Consider the following 19,499-nt stretch of genomic DNA (forward strand, 5'->3'; position numbering starts at 1 on the left):
ATGTGGGATCTTAGCTTCCCAACCAGGGATCAAAACCACACCCCCTGCATTGGAAGGCGAAGTCTGAACCACTGGACCACCAGGGAAGTCCCTGTTTTTCCTATTCTAGACTTGTATAAATTTAAAATAATCTTTAAGATATTCACATTGTTTAAGTAGTTAAACAAGGAAGCCATCAGACTGAGGTGGCTCTAATGTCTTGGGAGCCTACGTAAGCAAACCAAAACTAAGCTAGAGTCAATGCACTCAAACCAAGCAAATGAAACTTAAGAACAACCAATCACAAACGGCCAACTAGGCTTTCCCAAATAAGGCAACTCCTTAAGCTATCACCTATCAAATCATTTCCTTGCTCTGCTTCTCTCTAAAAACCTCTCCCCCAGCTCCTGTTGGTAGAATACTCCACCTTTTGTTTGGACTGATTCTAACTGATGTATGCTCAAAATCAACTCTTGAAAATTTTAATGTGCCTCAGTTTGTCTTTTAACAATACTAAATGATTAACTGTATAGTATCTTTTAACGCAATAATGTACAATTGAATGTAATGCTCAACTGAATGTGTATCTTTCTGTGATCTCATTTATGCCTTTCCATTATCTCTTAATTATCTCAATTCCTCTTAATAAAAGTTTAAAAGCCTTTGTTTTACGGGTTTTATTCCTCCTTAACAAAATTAAGTACACAGTTTCTTAAAGTTGACCGTGAATATATTCTCCTTTTAACTGACTGACTTAAACCTGATCCACTGATTTGCATCACGAATTTCAAAAGGTGGATTAGTGCTGTAGATGTGATGGCTTAATTTTTCCAAAGGTGGTTCAGGATCGGTTATAGCAAACTGAGCAGCAGCATCAATTTCTTTCCTCACTTCAACATCAATTTCCTTCAATTCTTCAATACTGGCAAGTTTGTTGTTTACCATTTTATCTTTGAGAAGCATGATAGGATGGCTCTTACTTCTTAAATTCTGAACTTCTTCTCGTGTACGATAACTGATTCCAGGGTGACTCATACTGTGTCCATGATAATGGTATGTCAGCAGCTCCATCAGTATGGGCCCCTTTCCAGATCTACAATAGTCAGCTGCAACCTCAGTTGCCTCCCGAACACACAGAACGTCCATTCCATCTACCTTTAGGCCAGGGATGAAACTGCCTCTCTTGTAGTAATCAGTGTTGGCTGCAGCTCTCTCAACAGATATTCCCATTCCATAGCGGTTATTCTCACAGATGAAAATACAAGGTAAATTCCACACAGCTGTCATATTATAAGCTTCAGATATCTGACCCTGATTAGCGGCACCATTCCCATGTAGAGTCTAACACACCTCGTTGTTTCCCTTACATTTACAGGCCAGAGCAATACCAGCTCCCAGCAGTCCCTGAGCGCCAACAGTGCCATTGCCCCCATAGAAGTTATTGGCATACATATGCATTGACCCTCCTTCTCCTTCAACACAGCCACCTCTTCGACCTGTCAGCTCTGCTAGAATTGATGGGACAGAAAGTCCACGAGTACACATGAACCGTGAGCCTGACAGGATGCAATAACATGATCCGTGGGATTTAGCCCAGCCTCAAGACCCACACAACAAGCTTCCTGACCATCACACAAGTGACAGAAACCACGAATAAATTTCTGTTTTTACAACTGATCCGCCTTCAATTCCATTCGACAAATGTTCTGCATCATCCTGTAGTATTTGAGTCCATCCTCCCGGGTGAGCACTGTGGTGACAGGGGCACCCTCTTCCAACCGATAAAGATCACATTTCTTAATCTCAAATGTAGCATCATTTGAATAGTTACAGGATGCCACAAGCACCCTGTTAGCGGGCTTCTGGGTGACAACAGACAGCACGCTAGAGACAGCAGCAGCCAGCATCTTCCTCATGGAGCGCAGCCAGGGAGGCCGTGAGTCTCCATCTGCCAGGGTCACCTGAGTCCCAGTCTCCAGTGTACCATCCACCCCCAAAACACACGCTGCACCACGATGACCGTGCGCTGGTGGCAGAGGCCACGTCATGCTGCGCGAGGCCACGGGCCGCAGCCTGGATCAGCTGATTTTTACAGTGCCTTCCAACTGTAAAATTAAGAATAAAGGTTGTTTCTTGCCCTGGAAGACTTGGCTGAACTACACTCTGTTCCTAACTAACGCCATCACCATTGCTAAAACATCATAATCTGGGTCCCTTTTCCCTGCTATACGCTAAAGTAATGCTTCCTGAACGTTGTATTCAATGGAAAAGAGGAGAAAACACAATCCTTAAGGCACACAAGAGCTCTGACAGGTTAAGCCAAAGATGTTCTTACCAATATTTCTTTAAAGTCTTTTTAAAAATCATTAAAATATGTATGAATATTTTACCCTACTCCACAATACACCATGTTTATTTTAAAGTAAAAATAAAGATGCAAATTATTTTTAGTTTACATAAGTTAAAAAAACACACACTTTTTTTAAAAAGTTGGTGCACCAGAAGAATATGCACATTTACACTATGGATTCTAGCACCTGTGTCTCCTGATTGGTGGTGAGGGAGGGCACGTGATGGTACACAAATCCCTACCTGAGATTAAAAGTCTAAACCCAATAACAAGCTTTGCCTGGTGTGCGAAAATTGAAATCAGGGTTGAAATGATCTAAGCATAGATGGAATGGATGTTCTATGTGTCCAGGAAGGAATCAGGGTTAAAGTAGCTACTAACAAGTTTTTACATGGCACTTTTCCTTGCTCTTTATTGTCATCCTGAATCCTGTTCAATTTTATCCCTATTTTCTGACTAATATTTTGGAGGGGTGTTGGTCTATTCCTATCACGTCTTCAACAGGTTTCCTTAGAAAATATCAAGATTCATATGGCTTTGTTTCTTGTTTTTATATCAATCTAAACAGAACCAGTCTTAGTCTGGGAAATCAAGAAGCATGTTCTTATAATATTTCCTTATATAGTAAACATTAGAAAGCATAACTTCTTATAAAGTGACACACTAAACAACATGCAGTTTGGATTGAAGAGCAACAGAGTTTGCTTAAGCAGTTGGTTTAATCATAGGACAAAAGAAGTCTTAACGCCTAGCGTTACAAAGATCACATACCATTTTCCTCTTTTGTGTTTTTGTGATTTTGTACCCTGATAAGCCATCCATAAACAGGGATTCTGTTCTATTTAGACTATTAAGCAATACACCTTAATACGTGCTTTGTTTTATATCCTCCACCTGTTTGTAAATAAACAAATAAAACACAAAAATCCCTGTTTATAAATAAATTCTCACTCAAATCCCTATGACATGTTCAAAGCAGCTGCCTTCTCTAACCTAGTTATAAGTATTATCATGGATACCTCTTATAGTATTCAGGCAGGAAGAAGAAAATAGCTTGTTAAAAAGTTATTATATCTATTAAAACTCCATCCTCCTCCCACCTTCCCACCCCAGACGTCATAAATGGGCTTCATCTTTTCACTCAATTTAAAATTCTGCTTGTGGAATTCATGGTCTTGCTGTGTTGTTTGCTCCTTCTTTGATAGTTAGCCTGTCTCTGCTGTTCTCTTTCATTCCTGCAGGTACTGGAGATCTCCAGGGAGCATTATCTCCATGAGAATGAGAAAAATGACACTGCATGATCGAACAGTAGTGTTAATGGGTCACTGAGTGACAGCTGAGCCTTCTCTCAGAGGCATCAGCCAGGCTAGCACTGCCAGGAACACAAGAGCTATACAGTAAAGTGTGCCAATTTAATCTTGTCACATGTAGCCTGGGCTGCAAAGATAGAGCTCCCCTTAAAAGCCCAGTGTGACAAGGCTAAACCTGACTCATGCCAGAGGAGAACATGCAAAGATGCTAATTGCAAAATACCTGTGCTACAGGTCACCACAGAAGATGGCCCTTTTATTGCAACAGGCTCTGGTTAAGATAATAAATAATAAAATGGGAAACTTGTAGGGACCTTTTGGACATCAGTTACACTATACAACCTAAATTCAACTTAAAGATAGACAGATGAAATCATATTTGCAGACTATGATGTCAGAGTATTTCCATTAAACTCATTAAACTTGATGATTTTTCTTTAAGTTTAAACCCATCCACATTTTCAAAGTAAAAGTAAAATTTCCAGACGTCAGGTAAAAGTTTAAAACCCCCAAGGAAATCCTGAGCTGTTGAGCCTCTCTTATCTGCCCCTGGCTAGACAGGATTCAATACACATGGACAATACAGCCAATGATAGTGTACTTCTCTGCGAATGATTTATTCTTTTGTCTTGTCATTGTTCAATACCATGTTTATTAGCAAACAGAACTAAGAGTCATCTACATGTTCACCACTGAAATGTTTGCAATTAAAATCCTCATAAATCCTAAGTTTTTAATTAACACCAAATCTTACTTTTAATCTATTTGAAATTAAAGGAAAACAGATGAGCACTTTTATAAGGCCAATAGTAGACTTTGCATTAATTAATAAAAATCCTAATAAAAGAGGAGCCAGTGATTATAGTAGCCATCATTAATGTCAGTGTGACAGAATTTCGCTTTGCATGTGTAATGGTTGATCCTCTACGGGCATTTATGAATTCATCTTAAAAGTGTCACCCCCATTGAATCAATAGCATATAAAATATTTTTTTATAAGCGACAAGGAAACACTAAAAAAAGAACAGCATGTTTGAAGAATATTAAATTCCTCCAGTAATAATTATGTACTTTTACCAAATGTTAAATAAGGAAAGCTGTTAAAGAGTGAATATGTTCTACATAAATAATATCAGATCTCATTATAAGATTACTGGCAATGTATTTTTTTCATAGCTCTAAGATTTGGCAATTAAAAGTGATGAGTAAGAGAACTTGGTGAAAAAAATTAAGACATATATAACTCACAGAAGAATTTTTCCCATTTGGTCTAATTATCTCCCTTGGAGAAAGGGAAAATGTCAGTACCATATATTCTGCAAAATAATGACAACCAAGCAGGGTCCTCCTCTAATGTTATAATAAATGAGCTTAGTTCAGAACAGTTCAGAGCCCTGGGCAAACAATATTTTTTTCTTCTCCTCACCCTCATCCTAATTCTCAAGTATCATTAAATAAAACTTCAGGACAAATTATCATGAAGAGAAGACAATTGAAAACAAGAGGTAAAGTGAGGGTGCTCCTCATTTTACTCAAATAATGATGGTATAAAGAAAGGAAAGACCTTACGGGTTAATTTTTAGTAGGGACTAATTGGAGCCACCATCTTTCTTCTGCTGGATGAACAGAGTCATCTGAGTCATCACGCCCACAGTATCCAACCCTTATCCCTAGAGTTCGGTACCAAGGTCTAGCAGATCATGATAAAAGGGGTCATTATACAAAACTGTAAAAGAAGAGTTTCCAAACATTTTAATAAGCCCCCTATAATTAGAACTGAAATTGACTATGGCCAAGTGAGATAAGAAAAGCAATTCATGTATAATTTGGTGTCAAGATTTACTATGGCCTACTGTCTCAACTAGTAGAGGACTAGTGCAGGTATCAAAAGCTGTGAAGTGATTTCTGCTCAGTACTTTGAGTTGTTTTGTAAAATAAAAATCATCAATTCAATATATGTTTCTAACAAATCAAAGCAAATTCAAGAAGCCCAAGTCAGGTCTCTTTGCATTTCCTCCAAAAATTATTATTTACATTTCTTGGGAAAATTTTTTTGTTCACAAGATCTTAATTCTCACATACTTAAAAACCCATATCTCAAATTTTCATTCTCTAAATATACATTTATCTTTAGTAGTTTTCATTTTAATAGCAATAAAGTATACATTAAACGTGATAGTAAAATAAACTATATATTCAATAGTGAAATGATGGCTTCTCTCCTTTGAACAAAGTCTTTTGTAATATATGTCTCTTAACTGTACATTTTATGATGTTTTCTGTATTAATGCCCTCAACAACACTTCCTTCTAACAACTTTGGGTAGACTATTACCTTTTCCTAATATCAGTATGTGATAACATAATTAGCACATTTATTTCCTTTGACTTTGCTTCTTTGAAGATCTGAGTCACTGAACTAAGATTTAAAGAGACAAAGGATATTGGCAAAATTCCAGGGCACTGCTGCCCCCTAGAAGGAAGTTTGAGCAGCACATCTGACCATTACAGACAAATCTTGGGAAAAAGAGAGTCTGAGATCTTGCACCCCACTTTTAACAACCTACTGTTGGCTGCATCATTGGTTTTTTTGTGCCCTCTTCTTATCTAAGCTTGGGCACAGGGTTGCCTATCACATCCTAAACTAAGATCCTAATACACTCCATGGCTCTCTCCAGAGATCCCTGCGGATATGTAGAGTCATACAAACAAAATTTTCTCAACAAAATAATATTTTTTAAAATAATGAAGATGACATTTGAAGCTATCATGTGCATTAATCTGAGATTTAAGGAACTACTGTAAATATTGCCCAGGTTTGTAAAAACCTTTCATCTCTTTGTTGAAGATACAAAGTTTGTTCATTTGATTTTTACAGAGACAGGTAAGGCAGTTTCTATCATTCTCAATTTCTATATGAGGAAACTGAGATCTAAAGAGTTTAGATGAAAGGCAAAACTTACAAAGTTAGTAAAAAGTATAATATTCATCCTTTATTTATTCAGCACATATAATGAAGTGCCTTCCTTTCTGTACTAAGTAATAGAAATAAAATGATGATATACAATAAGATTTTCCTCTACTTAATCCAGTTCATATGGAGGTGTTGTGCTGTGAGCTCTCCCAGATTTTCTGGCATTGCATATAGAAAAGGACACATCATCATTGAATGACACAGAAAGAGACACATGAACAGCTGTTATAGAGGCAATAAGACTAATGTATTGCATGCTGGGCAATGGTTACAATGACAGTTTGTCTTTATTGGGATCAGTGATGAACAAATTAAAATAGAGTAATGTCAAAAAGTGACACAAAAAACAGAACACTCTAATTTTGTAAAGTTGTGTTGTCTCCTTTAACTTGGTAATACAGCAGAGCTGAAAAGGCACACTGGGAAATATGAAAATCAGGATCTCATAATTATGCAATACATTATGAATATGAATGCAGTTTCTCCAAGCAACCTGAGACAATGCTGTAGATGTTTTATGGAGATTTTTGGGCGTGAGAATCTCTCTGTTCCCACGGACCCACTGTTCATCTGGATTCTAAGATATTTCCATAGTGCCCAGCACTGTAAGTCTAAAAGGCCACCATGGGAGAAGCCTCAGAGAGGTTTTTAAATGAGAAGTCTAATAAACATCATCCACATTGCTAAATGAAGATAGTGTGTAAGAAGAGTTTTTAAGCTCAAACATGTTAGGCACTCATCAAAATCATCATATTCAGAAAGCAAGATTGTCGGAGGATTGTCAGAGGAAGTTAACAAGCTTCTGTCAGGGCTACCAGCTCTTCCATTCTCTTAGGCCATGAGTGCTGCATTAAAATTTACAACAAATTTCTTCAAAAATTCTTAATCTTTATCTGCCTTCATCTAGCCCTCATCCACCTCATTTCATGATAAAATTACTCTATTTACTGTAAGGATGAATTACACCTTTTTAAAGGATTTCTCATATTTTACGGAATGTCTCCAAATCATATGGAAAATTATATGGAATGCATAATATCCCCATTGATCTGAGGAGAAACAGACCCAACAAGTTTGATAAGTCCAGCAAACATTAGGCACGGCCTCAAGTCATACATCTAATTCATGGAGAGCCAGCCTCAGTTGATCAAGTGCTCCTTGCCTTCACATACTACACTGCTCCCCTCACCCTAGCTGCCTGTCTTCTGATGAATTTTTACATCTATTAGAGCTTCCTTCCCACTAATCTTAGCGGAAGAGGAATGCTCTTCTTATCTAGAAATCTAAACCCTCAGCCCCTGCTACAGAACCTGCTACTGGCTCAAAACGAGACACTGCTCTTACTCACATATTCCCCACCCCGACCAGGGAATCATCAATTTTGTCTTCTCCTTTGGTTTTCTTTCCTGCTCATATTTCCTCTGCTCTGAAAGAAGATACCCAAGTCTTCATTGCCTCTTTTAGATCTCATCCCATATTATTCCTTTTATCTAGTCAAGCTCCACAAACATGCAGCTTGTACCCACAGTCTCCATTTACCTTCCTCTAATTGCTTCCATATGCTTCTGCAATCTGTGTCATCAACAATGAATTGAAATTTCTCACATCAAGGACTTGGCTAAATTTAATGACAACTTCAGTATCGTCATTCTCTGCAACTCTCCACCGCATTACATGTGTTTCTCCATGGATATTCCCTTACCCTAACTTGAAAAAAAAAAATGTTCTTATGCTGCTTATACCCTACACTTCATTTCCTGATATCTCAACCTTGACCCAAAAAGTAAAAGTAGGTTTAAAGTTTAATACAATACTATATGCTCTATTGTTGATAGTTACATGATTACCCACAGAGTCTCACATGATTTATTGGTTTAATTCTCACCAGTAGGGTACTGCCAACTATATTTTCAACATTAACTTTCCTTCATTCTCTCTAATATACCAGGGGAAAAGTGTATTTGAAAGTCCTGTAGTTATTTAAACTAAAAAAATTCTAAAATGAGAGAGTTCTTACCTATTATCCATTTGAATAAAAATAACTTCCTTCCCAATTTTCTTGTCTTCATTAGAGTCCTGTTGCTGGTTTATAAACTCAGCATATACTTTGACTATTTTGTCTTTTTAAAAATTCTGCCCTGTAAATGCAGAAAAGTACAAAGATGAAATATTTAAATCATCTCAAGATAATTGCTGTCAAATTTTGATTTATTCCTTTTTATTATTTTTTATTTCTGATATCAGGATCATATTGTATATTTTATATCTCTTAAGATTTGTTTCTTAGAATTATAATTATTTTCAAAATAATCAAAAGCTATTTAAAAGATAATTTCAGTGGCTGCTAAAAAAATCTCCATTTTATGGATGTGCCATAGCTAACTAAAATGTCCCCCTAAGACTGAACACTTGTGTTATTACTGAGCTCATACTATGTTCCTGGCAATATGCATTAGGGAAAGGACTGCTTTTTAAAATTTTGTTTATAATGTTTTTAACACAAAAATGTAAGGTTTTCAATGTGTTGATCTCTTCTGTTATAGTTCCACTCTTTGTACACAATCATGAGTTTATATACTATAAATAACTACTTATTTTATTATTTAGTCTTTGAGACATCTGGAAGTTACTGGATAATGCAGAGAAGTGATATTACAATTTTATTTTGTCCACTTCATTATTCCAAAGTCGTAGATTGAGTAGTCTATATTTTTATTATTTTGGGATGCTAGCTTCATATCTATCTATATATCTATATATATCTACATCTCCATAAGCTAAAAATTTTGTTTCTAAGCTCTTCAGTTTTATTATCTCTCAGTTGATTCTTATGAGAACACTTCCCAGTTTTAATTATTAGAGCATAATATAATTACATATTTGATAGACCAAGCCCTTAATCATTGCATTTTTCAAAATCCATTAAGATTTTATAGCCTATATACTATTTCATATGAAGATCGGGTAATTATATTAAATTAAAAGAATTTGGTATTTAAATAGAATTCCATAAACATATAAAATGAACAGGAGAGAGGTCTATCTTTACAATATTTAGTTTTCCCATTCAAGCCTATGCATCTCTCAGCCTACTCAGAATTTGACACACTGACATCATGTGGTTTTCCTTATGAATTGTTTCCTTATCCACTGTTTGTAAAGTTGTTTCTCAGCTTGGGTGATGGTGTTTTTTTCTTTTTATTGGAGTATAATTGCTTTACAATGTTGTGTTAGTTTCTGCTGTACAGTGAAGTGAATCAGCTATATGTGTATATATATATATCCCCTCTCTCTTGGACTACCCCACCATCCCACCTTCATGCTATGTTCCAGGCATTTTGCTAAGTATATTGCAAGCAATTTTTTACTTAACTGTCACAACAATCCTATGACATAGATAAGATTGCCCTACTTAATTTTACTGATAAAAAAACTTAGGCTTTAATAGTAAGTATTTACAGGAACCAAAAGCCAGTAAGTGATAGAAACTGGACTCAAATGCAGATTGTCTAATCCCAAAGTTTCTGTTTTTGTCAATACTTATGGTGATAGCTCTGAGATGGAAACATGTTTCCTTAACATGTTTTGTTAAGGAAATAATCTAAATTTAATCTTTACTATGTTTTTAACAAATATGTTAAATTTTTTAAAATATCTTTTCATATTATTTGAAATAGTTATATCACATCTTTTTACTTGACTTCCTGGTATATTGTCATTCAAGGCCACTCCTATGGTGTGTGGCACCCCAGGCAAATATACTTTTGCAGAACTCCAAAGTGCATTACAAAATTCATGGATCCATGCAGGGCATAGTGATTTGTCAATGATGATTTAGAATAATAGGTAGAGAAGAGGAAATTACACATTTATTGTCCAATCAGAGCTTGTGAAGATTCTTGATACAGTTAAAAAGGCACAGTCTATTCTTGTTCACGTCCAAGAATCATCGCTTCCTGTTCTTTATTGCCAAGTGCATAATTTTAAACTAATTTCTCATATGCTTTTCCAAGAAAGAGGTAGTACCTGTTGTTAATCACAAAGCAGTGGTTCTCCAGAATCTGTTTGTATTCAAATAATATAGATCTTCTTGGCTCTATAGTTCCCTAATACCATTTAATTAATTCTGGTTACATCATTACTTATGATGCTGCAGCATATATCCTGCCAACCATAAACACTAGATCCTCAAAAGTTGTAACTGTGCTTTATTGATGATGACCACAAACGTAAGTCTTACCCAAAGTGTGCAGGTAAAAGTAAATGATAATTATATTTCTGGTCATGCTCAATTTACCTTTAGGATATTTATAGCATATAGAACAACACATCTTCCAAACATGTCCTCTCTTGAGAAGTTTAGAATGTTATCACTGCATTTCTAGAATGTGATTTCTTTCCATGTGGATTGCATTCCTGTCATCTACTCATTGCCACCAATAAGAGGGGCCATGGAAGGAGTGGGATGAGCCATCATATTCATGCAAGGAATGACTGCCCTGCCTTGGCACAGCTTAAGACCAACCAAGGAGAGCACAACATTACCTCAATTAGAAGCAAAAGAGGAAATATGTAAGAAGGACCTGATGACATTGTAGAGCAATTGTCTCAAAGTCCCAGGAAGAGATAGGAGCAGCCACCCGAGAAGGGCTGACAGACAGGTGGAGTGGGGTTTTCAGAATGGGTGAGTGACCACCCTAGATACAAGTGATGACTGGTTCACAGGGCAAAGAATGACTGCTGCCATCCTTACCACTCTTGGGTGCTATAGACTGGAGACAGCACCATGCTCATAACACAGATGTACAAGAGCCAATGCCTGCTCAATGCTCAAACCCAAGGACCGGTGCTGAACTATGGGTAGCCAAAAGCTTTGAATTTGTCCTGTATCCCATGAGAGTGAGAGTCACACAAAATCAATGTGTCTGTACAATTCTGACAGTCCAGTCTTGCTTGATTCACATCATGCCAGTCAGCAGGAGTGGTATACTTGCCAGTCCACTCACATGGATCTGATGCCCAGGCATGGGGCCCTGGGATAACCCCATAGGCAGATGTTCTGGAGCTCCTCTGGGAATCTGGTCAACCTCACAGATGGGTCAGAGGGTACCCAAGAGAAGATATGGATGGATAGATAGTATATGTGTATATATATATATATATATATACACACATACACATATATAAAATATCTTGTTCAATTTATATAATCTAGTTAAAACATATTCTTAAGTACTTTATATTTATAGATTTCCTAATAATCAACTCTCCTAGAATTTCTAGGATAAATTCAGATTGTTTGTTAGTGTATTTACATAATGCATGAACAACTTGTGTGGCCTGATTTTCACAAAAGTCTTCTCTTTTTTGTTAGAGAAATTTCTTTTTTGGAAGATTATGTTTGTACTTGCACAAATCTGGATTCCAGTGTTCAAATTTCCTAACAACTAGTCCATTTTTGTTTTTGATAGATTACATTCATTTAAGGTCATATTTATTTTTTACCCTCTATGTGTCATAATAACAATCGCCAACTTTTATTGAGTGCTTAGCATGTAATGCTCATTGTCTAAACTTTACCATAGGTTATCCAGGTTAATTCTTGCAGGCACACTTTTAAGTGGGTACCATTATTATTACTTTCTCACAGTGAAAATGAGTTTTATTGAAGATGTTTATCACACATAATAGAGCTTGTAAATAGTGTAGCCAGATTGTGAAACCAATTTAGTCTGAGTCCAGAATTCTCACTCTTAACCACTGTACACTAGAGAGAGAATACTAAAAAAGATAGGATCTCTGCCCTCAGGGACCTTAAGTTCTTGTGCAGGTCTCTGAGAAGCCCAATCAAATTATACTTCTATCCTGTCTGGATTCTAAATAAATTGGTATATAAGACAAAGGATTCAAAAATGGAGGCCAAAATGTCATCAATAGTTTTGTAAAGTTTCCATTGGAAGATATCTTAGTTTGAGAGCAAATTTGGTCTCCCAACCCAGGAATAAGGAGACTCACCTCCTCAGAAACAGGCAATGCTAGACCCAGAGGTTGAGGTCATGGAATGGGAAGAACAGAGAGGAAGTTTTGCTGCCTGTCATATGTTCATTCCCAAGAAGCGAGAAGAGCTGAGTCTAGTCTGTCCAATTTATAGTTCCCAATTTTGCCATCTAGATAACACACTTCACCTCTTCTAGGTGAGGAGACTGAAAAGATGGAAAAAACCAAAAAGTGTTCCATCCAATTCCAAGTACTGATGAGTTTCCTCTCCTTTCTCTCTCATCCTAATTGCTCCTTCTTGGCCAGCCTCCTGTTGACTTATTTTCTGCAGCTGGGAAATCGTGCATCCTGCTCATTTCATTTCATTGTTTCTATATTTTCTTTTGTTTCCTCAATGGATGACTCAGTTCTTTCAGTGTGGACAGGTCATGCTGGTGCTGAATTCTGTGAATTGTGGACATGGGAGCAGAAGAAATACACTTATACTTGGAAATATTATTCTTCTAAAATTTTATACCTGGAAAACACAAAAGAACGAATCAAACAATTTTTGAAAAAATAATAAAATAGGGCTTCCCTGGTGGCGCAGTGGTTGAGAGTCCGCCTGCCGATGCAGGGGACACGGGTTCATGCCCCGGTTGAGGAAGATCCCACATGCCACAAAGCGACTGGGCCCGTGAGCCATGGCCGCTAAGCCTGCGCGTCCGGAGCCTGTGCTCCGCAACGGGAGAGGCCACAACAGTGAGAGGCCCGCGTACCACAAAAAAAAAAAAAAAATAATAATAATAATAATAATAAACTAAATTAAAATGTTTGTCATGAAATGAGCATATAGAACATAATAGCTTTTATACTGTTTTTTATTTAAAATATAAAGGAAGAAAGGATACCTTTTACAATATTAACAAAATAAATAAAATAGCTTGGAAATATTTTAGTGAGAAACGTTCTTATATGAAGAATTCCAACAAAATAACATTAAAAATTATGAAAAATGGAAATGTACATCTGGCTTGTGGGTAACAAGACATTATTTTGGCTATGTTGGTTCTTCTAAATTTAATAAATGTTATCTATAACAAAATAACATGACTTTCTTGAGGGGCTAAGAAGGGAGATACGGAAATAGGAGTAAAGTTTAAAAATTAAACAAGGGAAAATTTCCAGGGATGTCCCAAAAGAGATTATTAACGAGGGATTGTCTCTGATCTGGATTTAAAATATTAAAAAATGACAAGTAACTAAAGCATTTGGTCTCTATAGAGTGAAAGACCAATCATTCAAGCTAGAGTAAAAATATAGATGTTTATATATATATATATATATATATATATATATATATATATATATATATAGGGATTTAGTACATGAAAAATATTCATAAAGAAATAAGGATGCTGGAACATGGTCTTGGGCAAATGACTATACACCTAGGCAAAAAAAATTAAATGAAAAAATGAAGTTGGCAGCTAAACATGCTATTGTACAAAAACCAGCTTCAGAGTGATCCAAATATTAATTACAAAAAAGAATAACAATAATAAATTCTAGAAGAAATTGTGATAAGTGGGGAAAGAAGGTTGACATAAAACCTAAAAACAATGAAGAAGGGGGAAAAAACTAATAAATTTGACCAAATAATTATTTTAATTGCAGGAAAAATATGGTGACGTAAAAAATTGCAAAGTAAGAGAAGTATGTGTAATACATGAGATTTAAGGAGCTCATTTCCTTAGTATACAAAGAACAAGTTATAAAAAGAAAAATAATGAACGTGAACATAGCAAAGGATTCATAATAAGCAAAACATATAAAAAGAAAGTGCCAAGAAACATTTTTAAAAAAACATTGGCTTTCCTTGGCTGTCCAGTTGACAGACGGCAGATGGTGGGACTTCTCAGCTTAAATAAACTTGTGGACCAACTCCTATAATAAATCTCATTGTATTGATATCTATCTATATCTATATCTGTATCTATGTCTATCCTATTGGTTCTATTTCTCTGGAGAACCCTAATACTACTGTATATAAAAACTTTCATTCTCTCAAGTAGAAGACTCATCAGGAATCCAGGTTCCTTTTAGGTCTCTGCTTCCCCATCTCTAGCATGTGGTCCTTGTTTTTATACTTCAAGGTGGCTGCTAGATCTCCAACCAACACATCTACTTTTCAAGAAGCAGTATGGAGGGAAAACAAGAAAGAACAAAAAATAGGTGAAGGGAACATGCCAGATATCATCTAAGGAATTTTCCTTGAAATTACACACTTTTCTGTTTACATTCATTGGTCCTTAATTAGTGACAAGGCCATGTTTAATGAATAGTAGGGAAGGTGGAAAATAGAGTCTTTCCATTGGGCACATAAATAAAATACAGGATGCAATTACTAAAGAAGGAGAAGAGAATGGATTTTGGTATACATAACTATTAGTTTGTCACCGAATAAATTAAATTAATACTAAAGGCTACTCTGTTACCAGGGCTAAAAATTCCTTATCCCAAATTATGTCCAGTCACCTTTCTAATATACCATACTAGAGATTTTGCAAGAGAATGAAAGAAGACAATAAGAAACTGATAATAAAAGCTCAAACAAATATGAGGACAAAGTAAAAAACCTTTCCCTCAATTTTGGCCAAAGAATACAGAAGCATTTCAAGAGTTTAAGAAGTGGAGTAAGTAGAGAAAAGTATTTAGGTTTAGCCTCAACAGAACGCTAGTAAATTTTACAGAATTAAGAACTGTTAACCTGAACTAATAGGAGAAACCTCTAGTAAGGTTGAATTGATGAATTTTGGTACTGTACATTTAACACATTAGGGGAGGCGGATGGTGGAAGGCTCCTATGTCTACCATAACCTCTCTCAGAAAGTGGCTCTTGAGAGTTTCATGGCAGTGATAGACACAGTCACCCAATCTTACTTTTTTCTCTTCTGTCTAAGTTGATACATTCCAAAATCTTTTAATGTCCATTTTCTCTCAGCTTTGAGTTCCTAGTACTTGGTGCAGCATTCCAGGTGAGGTTTGTCTAGTAATACAGCTGTCACCATTTCCTGTGAATTGACAATTTAGTCCTGTGCCCAGTTGCTGCTGCCACTGACTCCCTTTCTGAATTTAAGCTGCTGTTGAAGCTTTTGAAGTCTGCGTCTCCGGGGTTGGGAAGGAACAATTCCATAGTCTTGCGCTTCTGCTGACTTTGCCATTTCTCCATTTTTGATGTCCATGAAGTTTTGGGGAATACTCTATTAGAGCACGGGGAAGAACTGCAGGGCCAGTTATAATGACCAAATCACTTTGAACCACACCCAGTAGTGATCTGAGTAGTTTCCAACTGTTCCTCCAGATTTTCTTTCTTGGTCCTGAATTCAGAATGGAATTTTGGGCAGCTGACCTAATGCTATTTACCTAGACCTCTGTCTAATAACTTAAATCTAGAGACTCCCTAGGGCTCTCCAGCACATAAAGAGCTTACCCACCTTTGAGATTTGAGAAAGCATAGTTCCTTCCTCTGTTGTTTAAGAGACCCATAACTGGACAGACTCTCTTTCCCACAGAGGTAGCTTTGCCTCACCAGTGCCTGCTCAGGAAAAGCTCTGCTTGTGAACATCTTGAAGCCTGAAGACATCTATATCATGAAGACACAGCAGTTCTGCTGAGGCTTATGCTTGGTCTGATTCTCTCATCTTTCTCAGGCCTGTGCCTTCACTAAGGTCTCTGTGGCCTCAGTTCTACTTGCCAGGCTACGCGCGCCTGCCCACTAGCTAACACCTAAGAATCCCTTTACAAGATCCTGTGTCTGGCTTGAAAGCGTTTTGTCCAGGCAGCAGAAATTGAAACCTAACTGCACAAATGAAAAACCCGAATCAAAATACTTTGTCCATAACCAAAGGCGTGGCCACACCAGAAGCCCTGTTACTTCGTTTATATTTGCTTTTATTTTCCTCTCTAAAATTTTGCTTCCTGTGACTTGTTTCTTAAAGGCGGTCTGGCCTAAGAAGGAAATGATGCGTTTTGTAAGGGGGGCTAACAAGTTAAAAGTTTGAAAGAGTATCAGATGGAAGCTAAATATCATTTTTGTTATTGGTAGAAGATGCAGTTTCGTGAGAAAAGTTAATGGGTTTGTGGATTGTAATCCACAATTAGGCAGACTTACCCCCCAACACCTAGCAATACTGTGAAGTTTCCCTAAGGAGGAGCAGGATGGTAGGCAGCCCATTCCCAAGGGAGGAAGTCTGAACAGGATCCTTGGGTTATATTTTCCAAATTTACAAATCAAAGGAGGCTTTTGTCTTCCATACGGGAGAATGAGTAAAGGAACATTCTGAATGCTGAAATCAGAGGTCAAGAATGTCACACTTCTTTAATTCTCTTTACTTAGAAGAACACATCAGAAATAAAGATCCCTGCCCCTCGCCCAATAATTTTATTTGGCCTAATATTAAATAACCAATAAAATTATTTACTTAAAATTACAGAGAGCTAATATAAATTTTAATAAAGGACTTGATCTATTCTCTCAATCAGTATTTCTCAATGGGGACACTATTTGCATTTTGAGAGGGACAATATTTCAATGTGCAAAACTGACCTCACCTTGTGGATCGTTTAGCATCCTGGTCCTTGAGCACTAAAGGGCAGCAACACTCAGTCCAGCAGACACTAGTACAATAAAAATTGCTTCTATATGCTCTTAAATATTTTCTAAGTGGTGACATCTCTCCCATCTGCACCTCCACCTGCTGCAGGTGATCCAGAAGAATTCTCAGAGAACACTCCCCTCTGAATTCTGAAATATGAGTAAAAATTGGATTAGTGGAGAAAAGTAATTGTTTTCCAAGCAGAAGAAACATGTTGGATGTCCCTGAGGCCCAGAGGAGCATGGCATATCAAAGAACTCAAAGAACAGCTCTGAGCTTAGAGTTAAGACAGTGGGGAAGTGCTGGCAGAGGAGGGTGGTGATGCATGCAGGGACCCACGTCTCTATTAGGTCTTTATTAGTGTAATAAGGGAATGGCACGATGAGATTTTTGTTTTAAAGTCAATCATTTTATTGCATGATTCTCATTCGCAGTAAATTCATTTTCAGTTAATACTCTTTGCACTAACTTGAATACCTTTCTAATTCACATGACTTTTGTCTTTCGTGTATATGTATGGCTTTTTGCTTATTTGTTTAAGGGATTTTTTTTGCAAACAGATTAAAGGCATTTTATATAAAATGAAAACAAAGCATCTTTTAATTACCCACACCTTCACTCCTCATTGATTTTCACACCATGTTATTGCATATGAGATGAAAACGAATCCAATTGTTCCATACCACACATACTGCACAAGAGACTCATTCTCACATTACTTAGTCTTTAAAACTTCAGGAAAGAAAGCTTGATAGATCTGCTGATGAAGCTGTTCAGTTAATTAACAAACAGTGAAGTAATAAAGACTTGTTTTAATTGTGCATTTCTACACTCCCACTCTGCGGACAGGTCCTTTTTATAAAAGATCTTAAGTGCTGACAAAAAGAGAAAAAAGAAATCGCAGAAGACATTATTACTCCAAAAAAGTATGAAGAAATAGACGACATTTCACATTCCGTCATTTAAACATTTAATGATGGAAAATCCATTTTATTTTTAAGACAAGAGATGGTGGTTAACCAAGGAACAATATACACCTTTATACAATATGTATGGAAAAGTACTACTTAATGCTGCTTGTAGAATGAGGTCATTACGTTCAAAGGAGGGACTACAATTTCAGTATATCTGGTATAACATAGCAAGTTCAAGGTTAATTTTTTCCCTCCATTTAACTAAATTCATTCTAATCGTCTGTAATACGCCTCTTGTAGTTTCAGATTCATCCTTTTACTCTTAAGTGATTACATAGAATAAAGAATTTCCCAAAGGCTACAAAGCTGTTTTCAAATAAATACCTGACATAGCCTTCAGTATTCATTATATCAGTTTTTAGGAAACCAAACACATAATTTTGCAGTAAATTTAGGGTCTAAACTTAACTTAAAACATTTTAATTCTCAACATATGCTTTCTCCATAGTAATTATACAGCACGTAAAAACTTTGCAAAACATACATTTTGTAATCCTCATTTTGAGATGGTTTTATAGTATAAAGGAAATATCTAAGACTGCAAACGTTAAATAGGTGGCTGAAACCAGCAGCAAATGAGCTCCATGGAGAATGTAAACAATTATCGTTTTATCTGAGGAATGTTTCAATGCAATTCCATATATTGCCTTCCTGAGAATGCTGAAAATATAACATATTCAACAGTAAATTCACTCAATAATATTTATTAAGAAGATGTTATATGGAAGGCAGTGTAATCAGAGAGGGATTGTAGACTGCAAAGACTTTGGATCTTCTTTTTAATAAGCTGGGGTCACTGGAAAGTTTGAGGAGAACAGTGACAAATTAAAAGTTCATTTTAAGAAGTATATTTAAAGTATTGCTTATAGTGAACCTTAAATTTAAAAGGTAAATTAATAACAATTGAAAAAGAATTAATTATAGTACTTACAGATTTGCGCTGAAAAATATGCTGAGAGCTATACTTTGTTACTATTTAACAAAGAGGAACTTAGAGGAAAATAAAGTATTTTTTTAAATCTTTTTTTTTTTTCAATAACAGTAACAAACGCCATAGCCTTGACTTCTGAAAACTACATTTTAAATGGGATGGATTTTTTTAATAAGTTCTCCCCACATTACTTATTAATTAGAACTACCAATTTGAACACTTCCTATGTGCCAGAATTATTCTAAGAAGAAGGACTTTTCAGTTTAGAGGGAGAATAAAAAAAACCAGTTTATTCAGATGTAATGTAAAATGGTTTTAAAAGAGGTATTCATCAGAACATGTGGGAGC

At 36.2% G+C, this 19,499-nt stretch overlaps 1 protein-coding gene and 1 long non-coding RNA gene across 2 annotated transcripts; both read right to left on the reverse strand.

The window, feature by feature from the left end:
• Positions 1 to 720: 720 nt before the first annotated feature.
• Positions 721 to 1,895, reverse strand: PDHA2 (pyruvate dehydrogenase E1 subunit alpha 2; the record flags this gene model as incomplete). The annotated part of the gene is given in 4 exon segments (XM_079920661.1): positions 721 to 1,274; positions 1,368 to 1,529; positions 1,532 to 1,646; positions 1,650 to 1,895. Coding segments are annotated over 4 exon segments (1,077 nt in total).
• A 6,655-nt stretch (positions 1,896 to 8,550) lies between these two features.
• LOC307185582 lies at positions 8,551 to 17,556 on the reverse strand. Its single transcript, XR_013828101.1, has 3 exons — positions 17,203 to 17,556; positions 12,628 to 13,126; positions 8,551 to 8,750 (listed from the first exon to the last, which is right to left on the reverse strand). It is a non-coding gene; the product is annotated as an uncharacterized lncRNA (long non-coding RNA).
• Between the last annotated feature and the right edge of the window lie 1,943 nt (positions 17,557 to 19,499).

Source organism: Stenella coeruleoalba, assembly GCF_951394435.1.
Source record: "Stenella coeruleoalba genome assembly, chromosome: 4".
Lineage (NCBI taxonomy): Eukaryota > Metazoa > Chordata > Mammalia > Artiodactyla > Delphinidae > Stenella > Stenella coeruleoalba.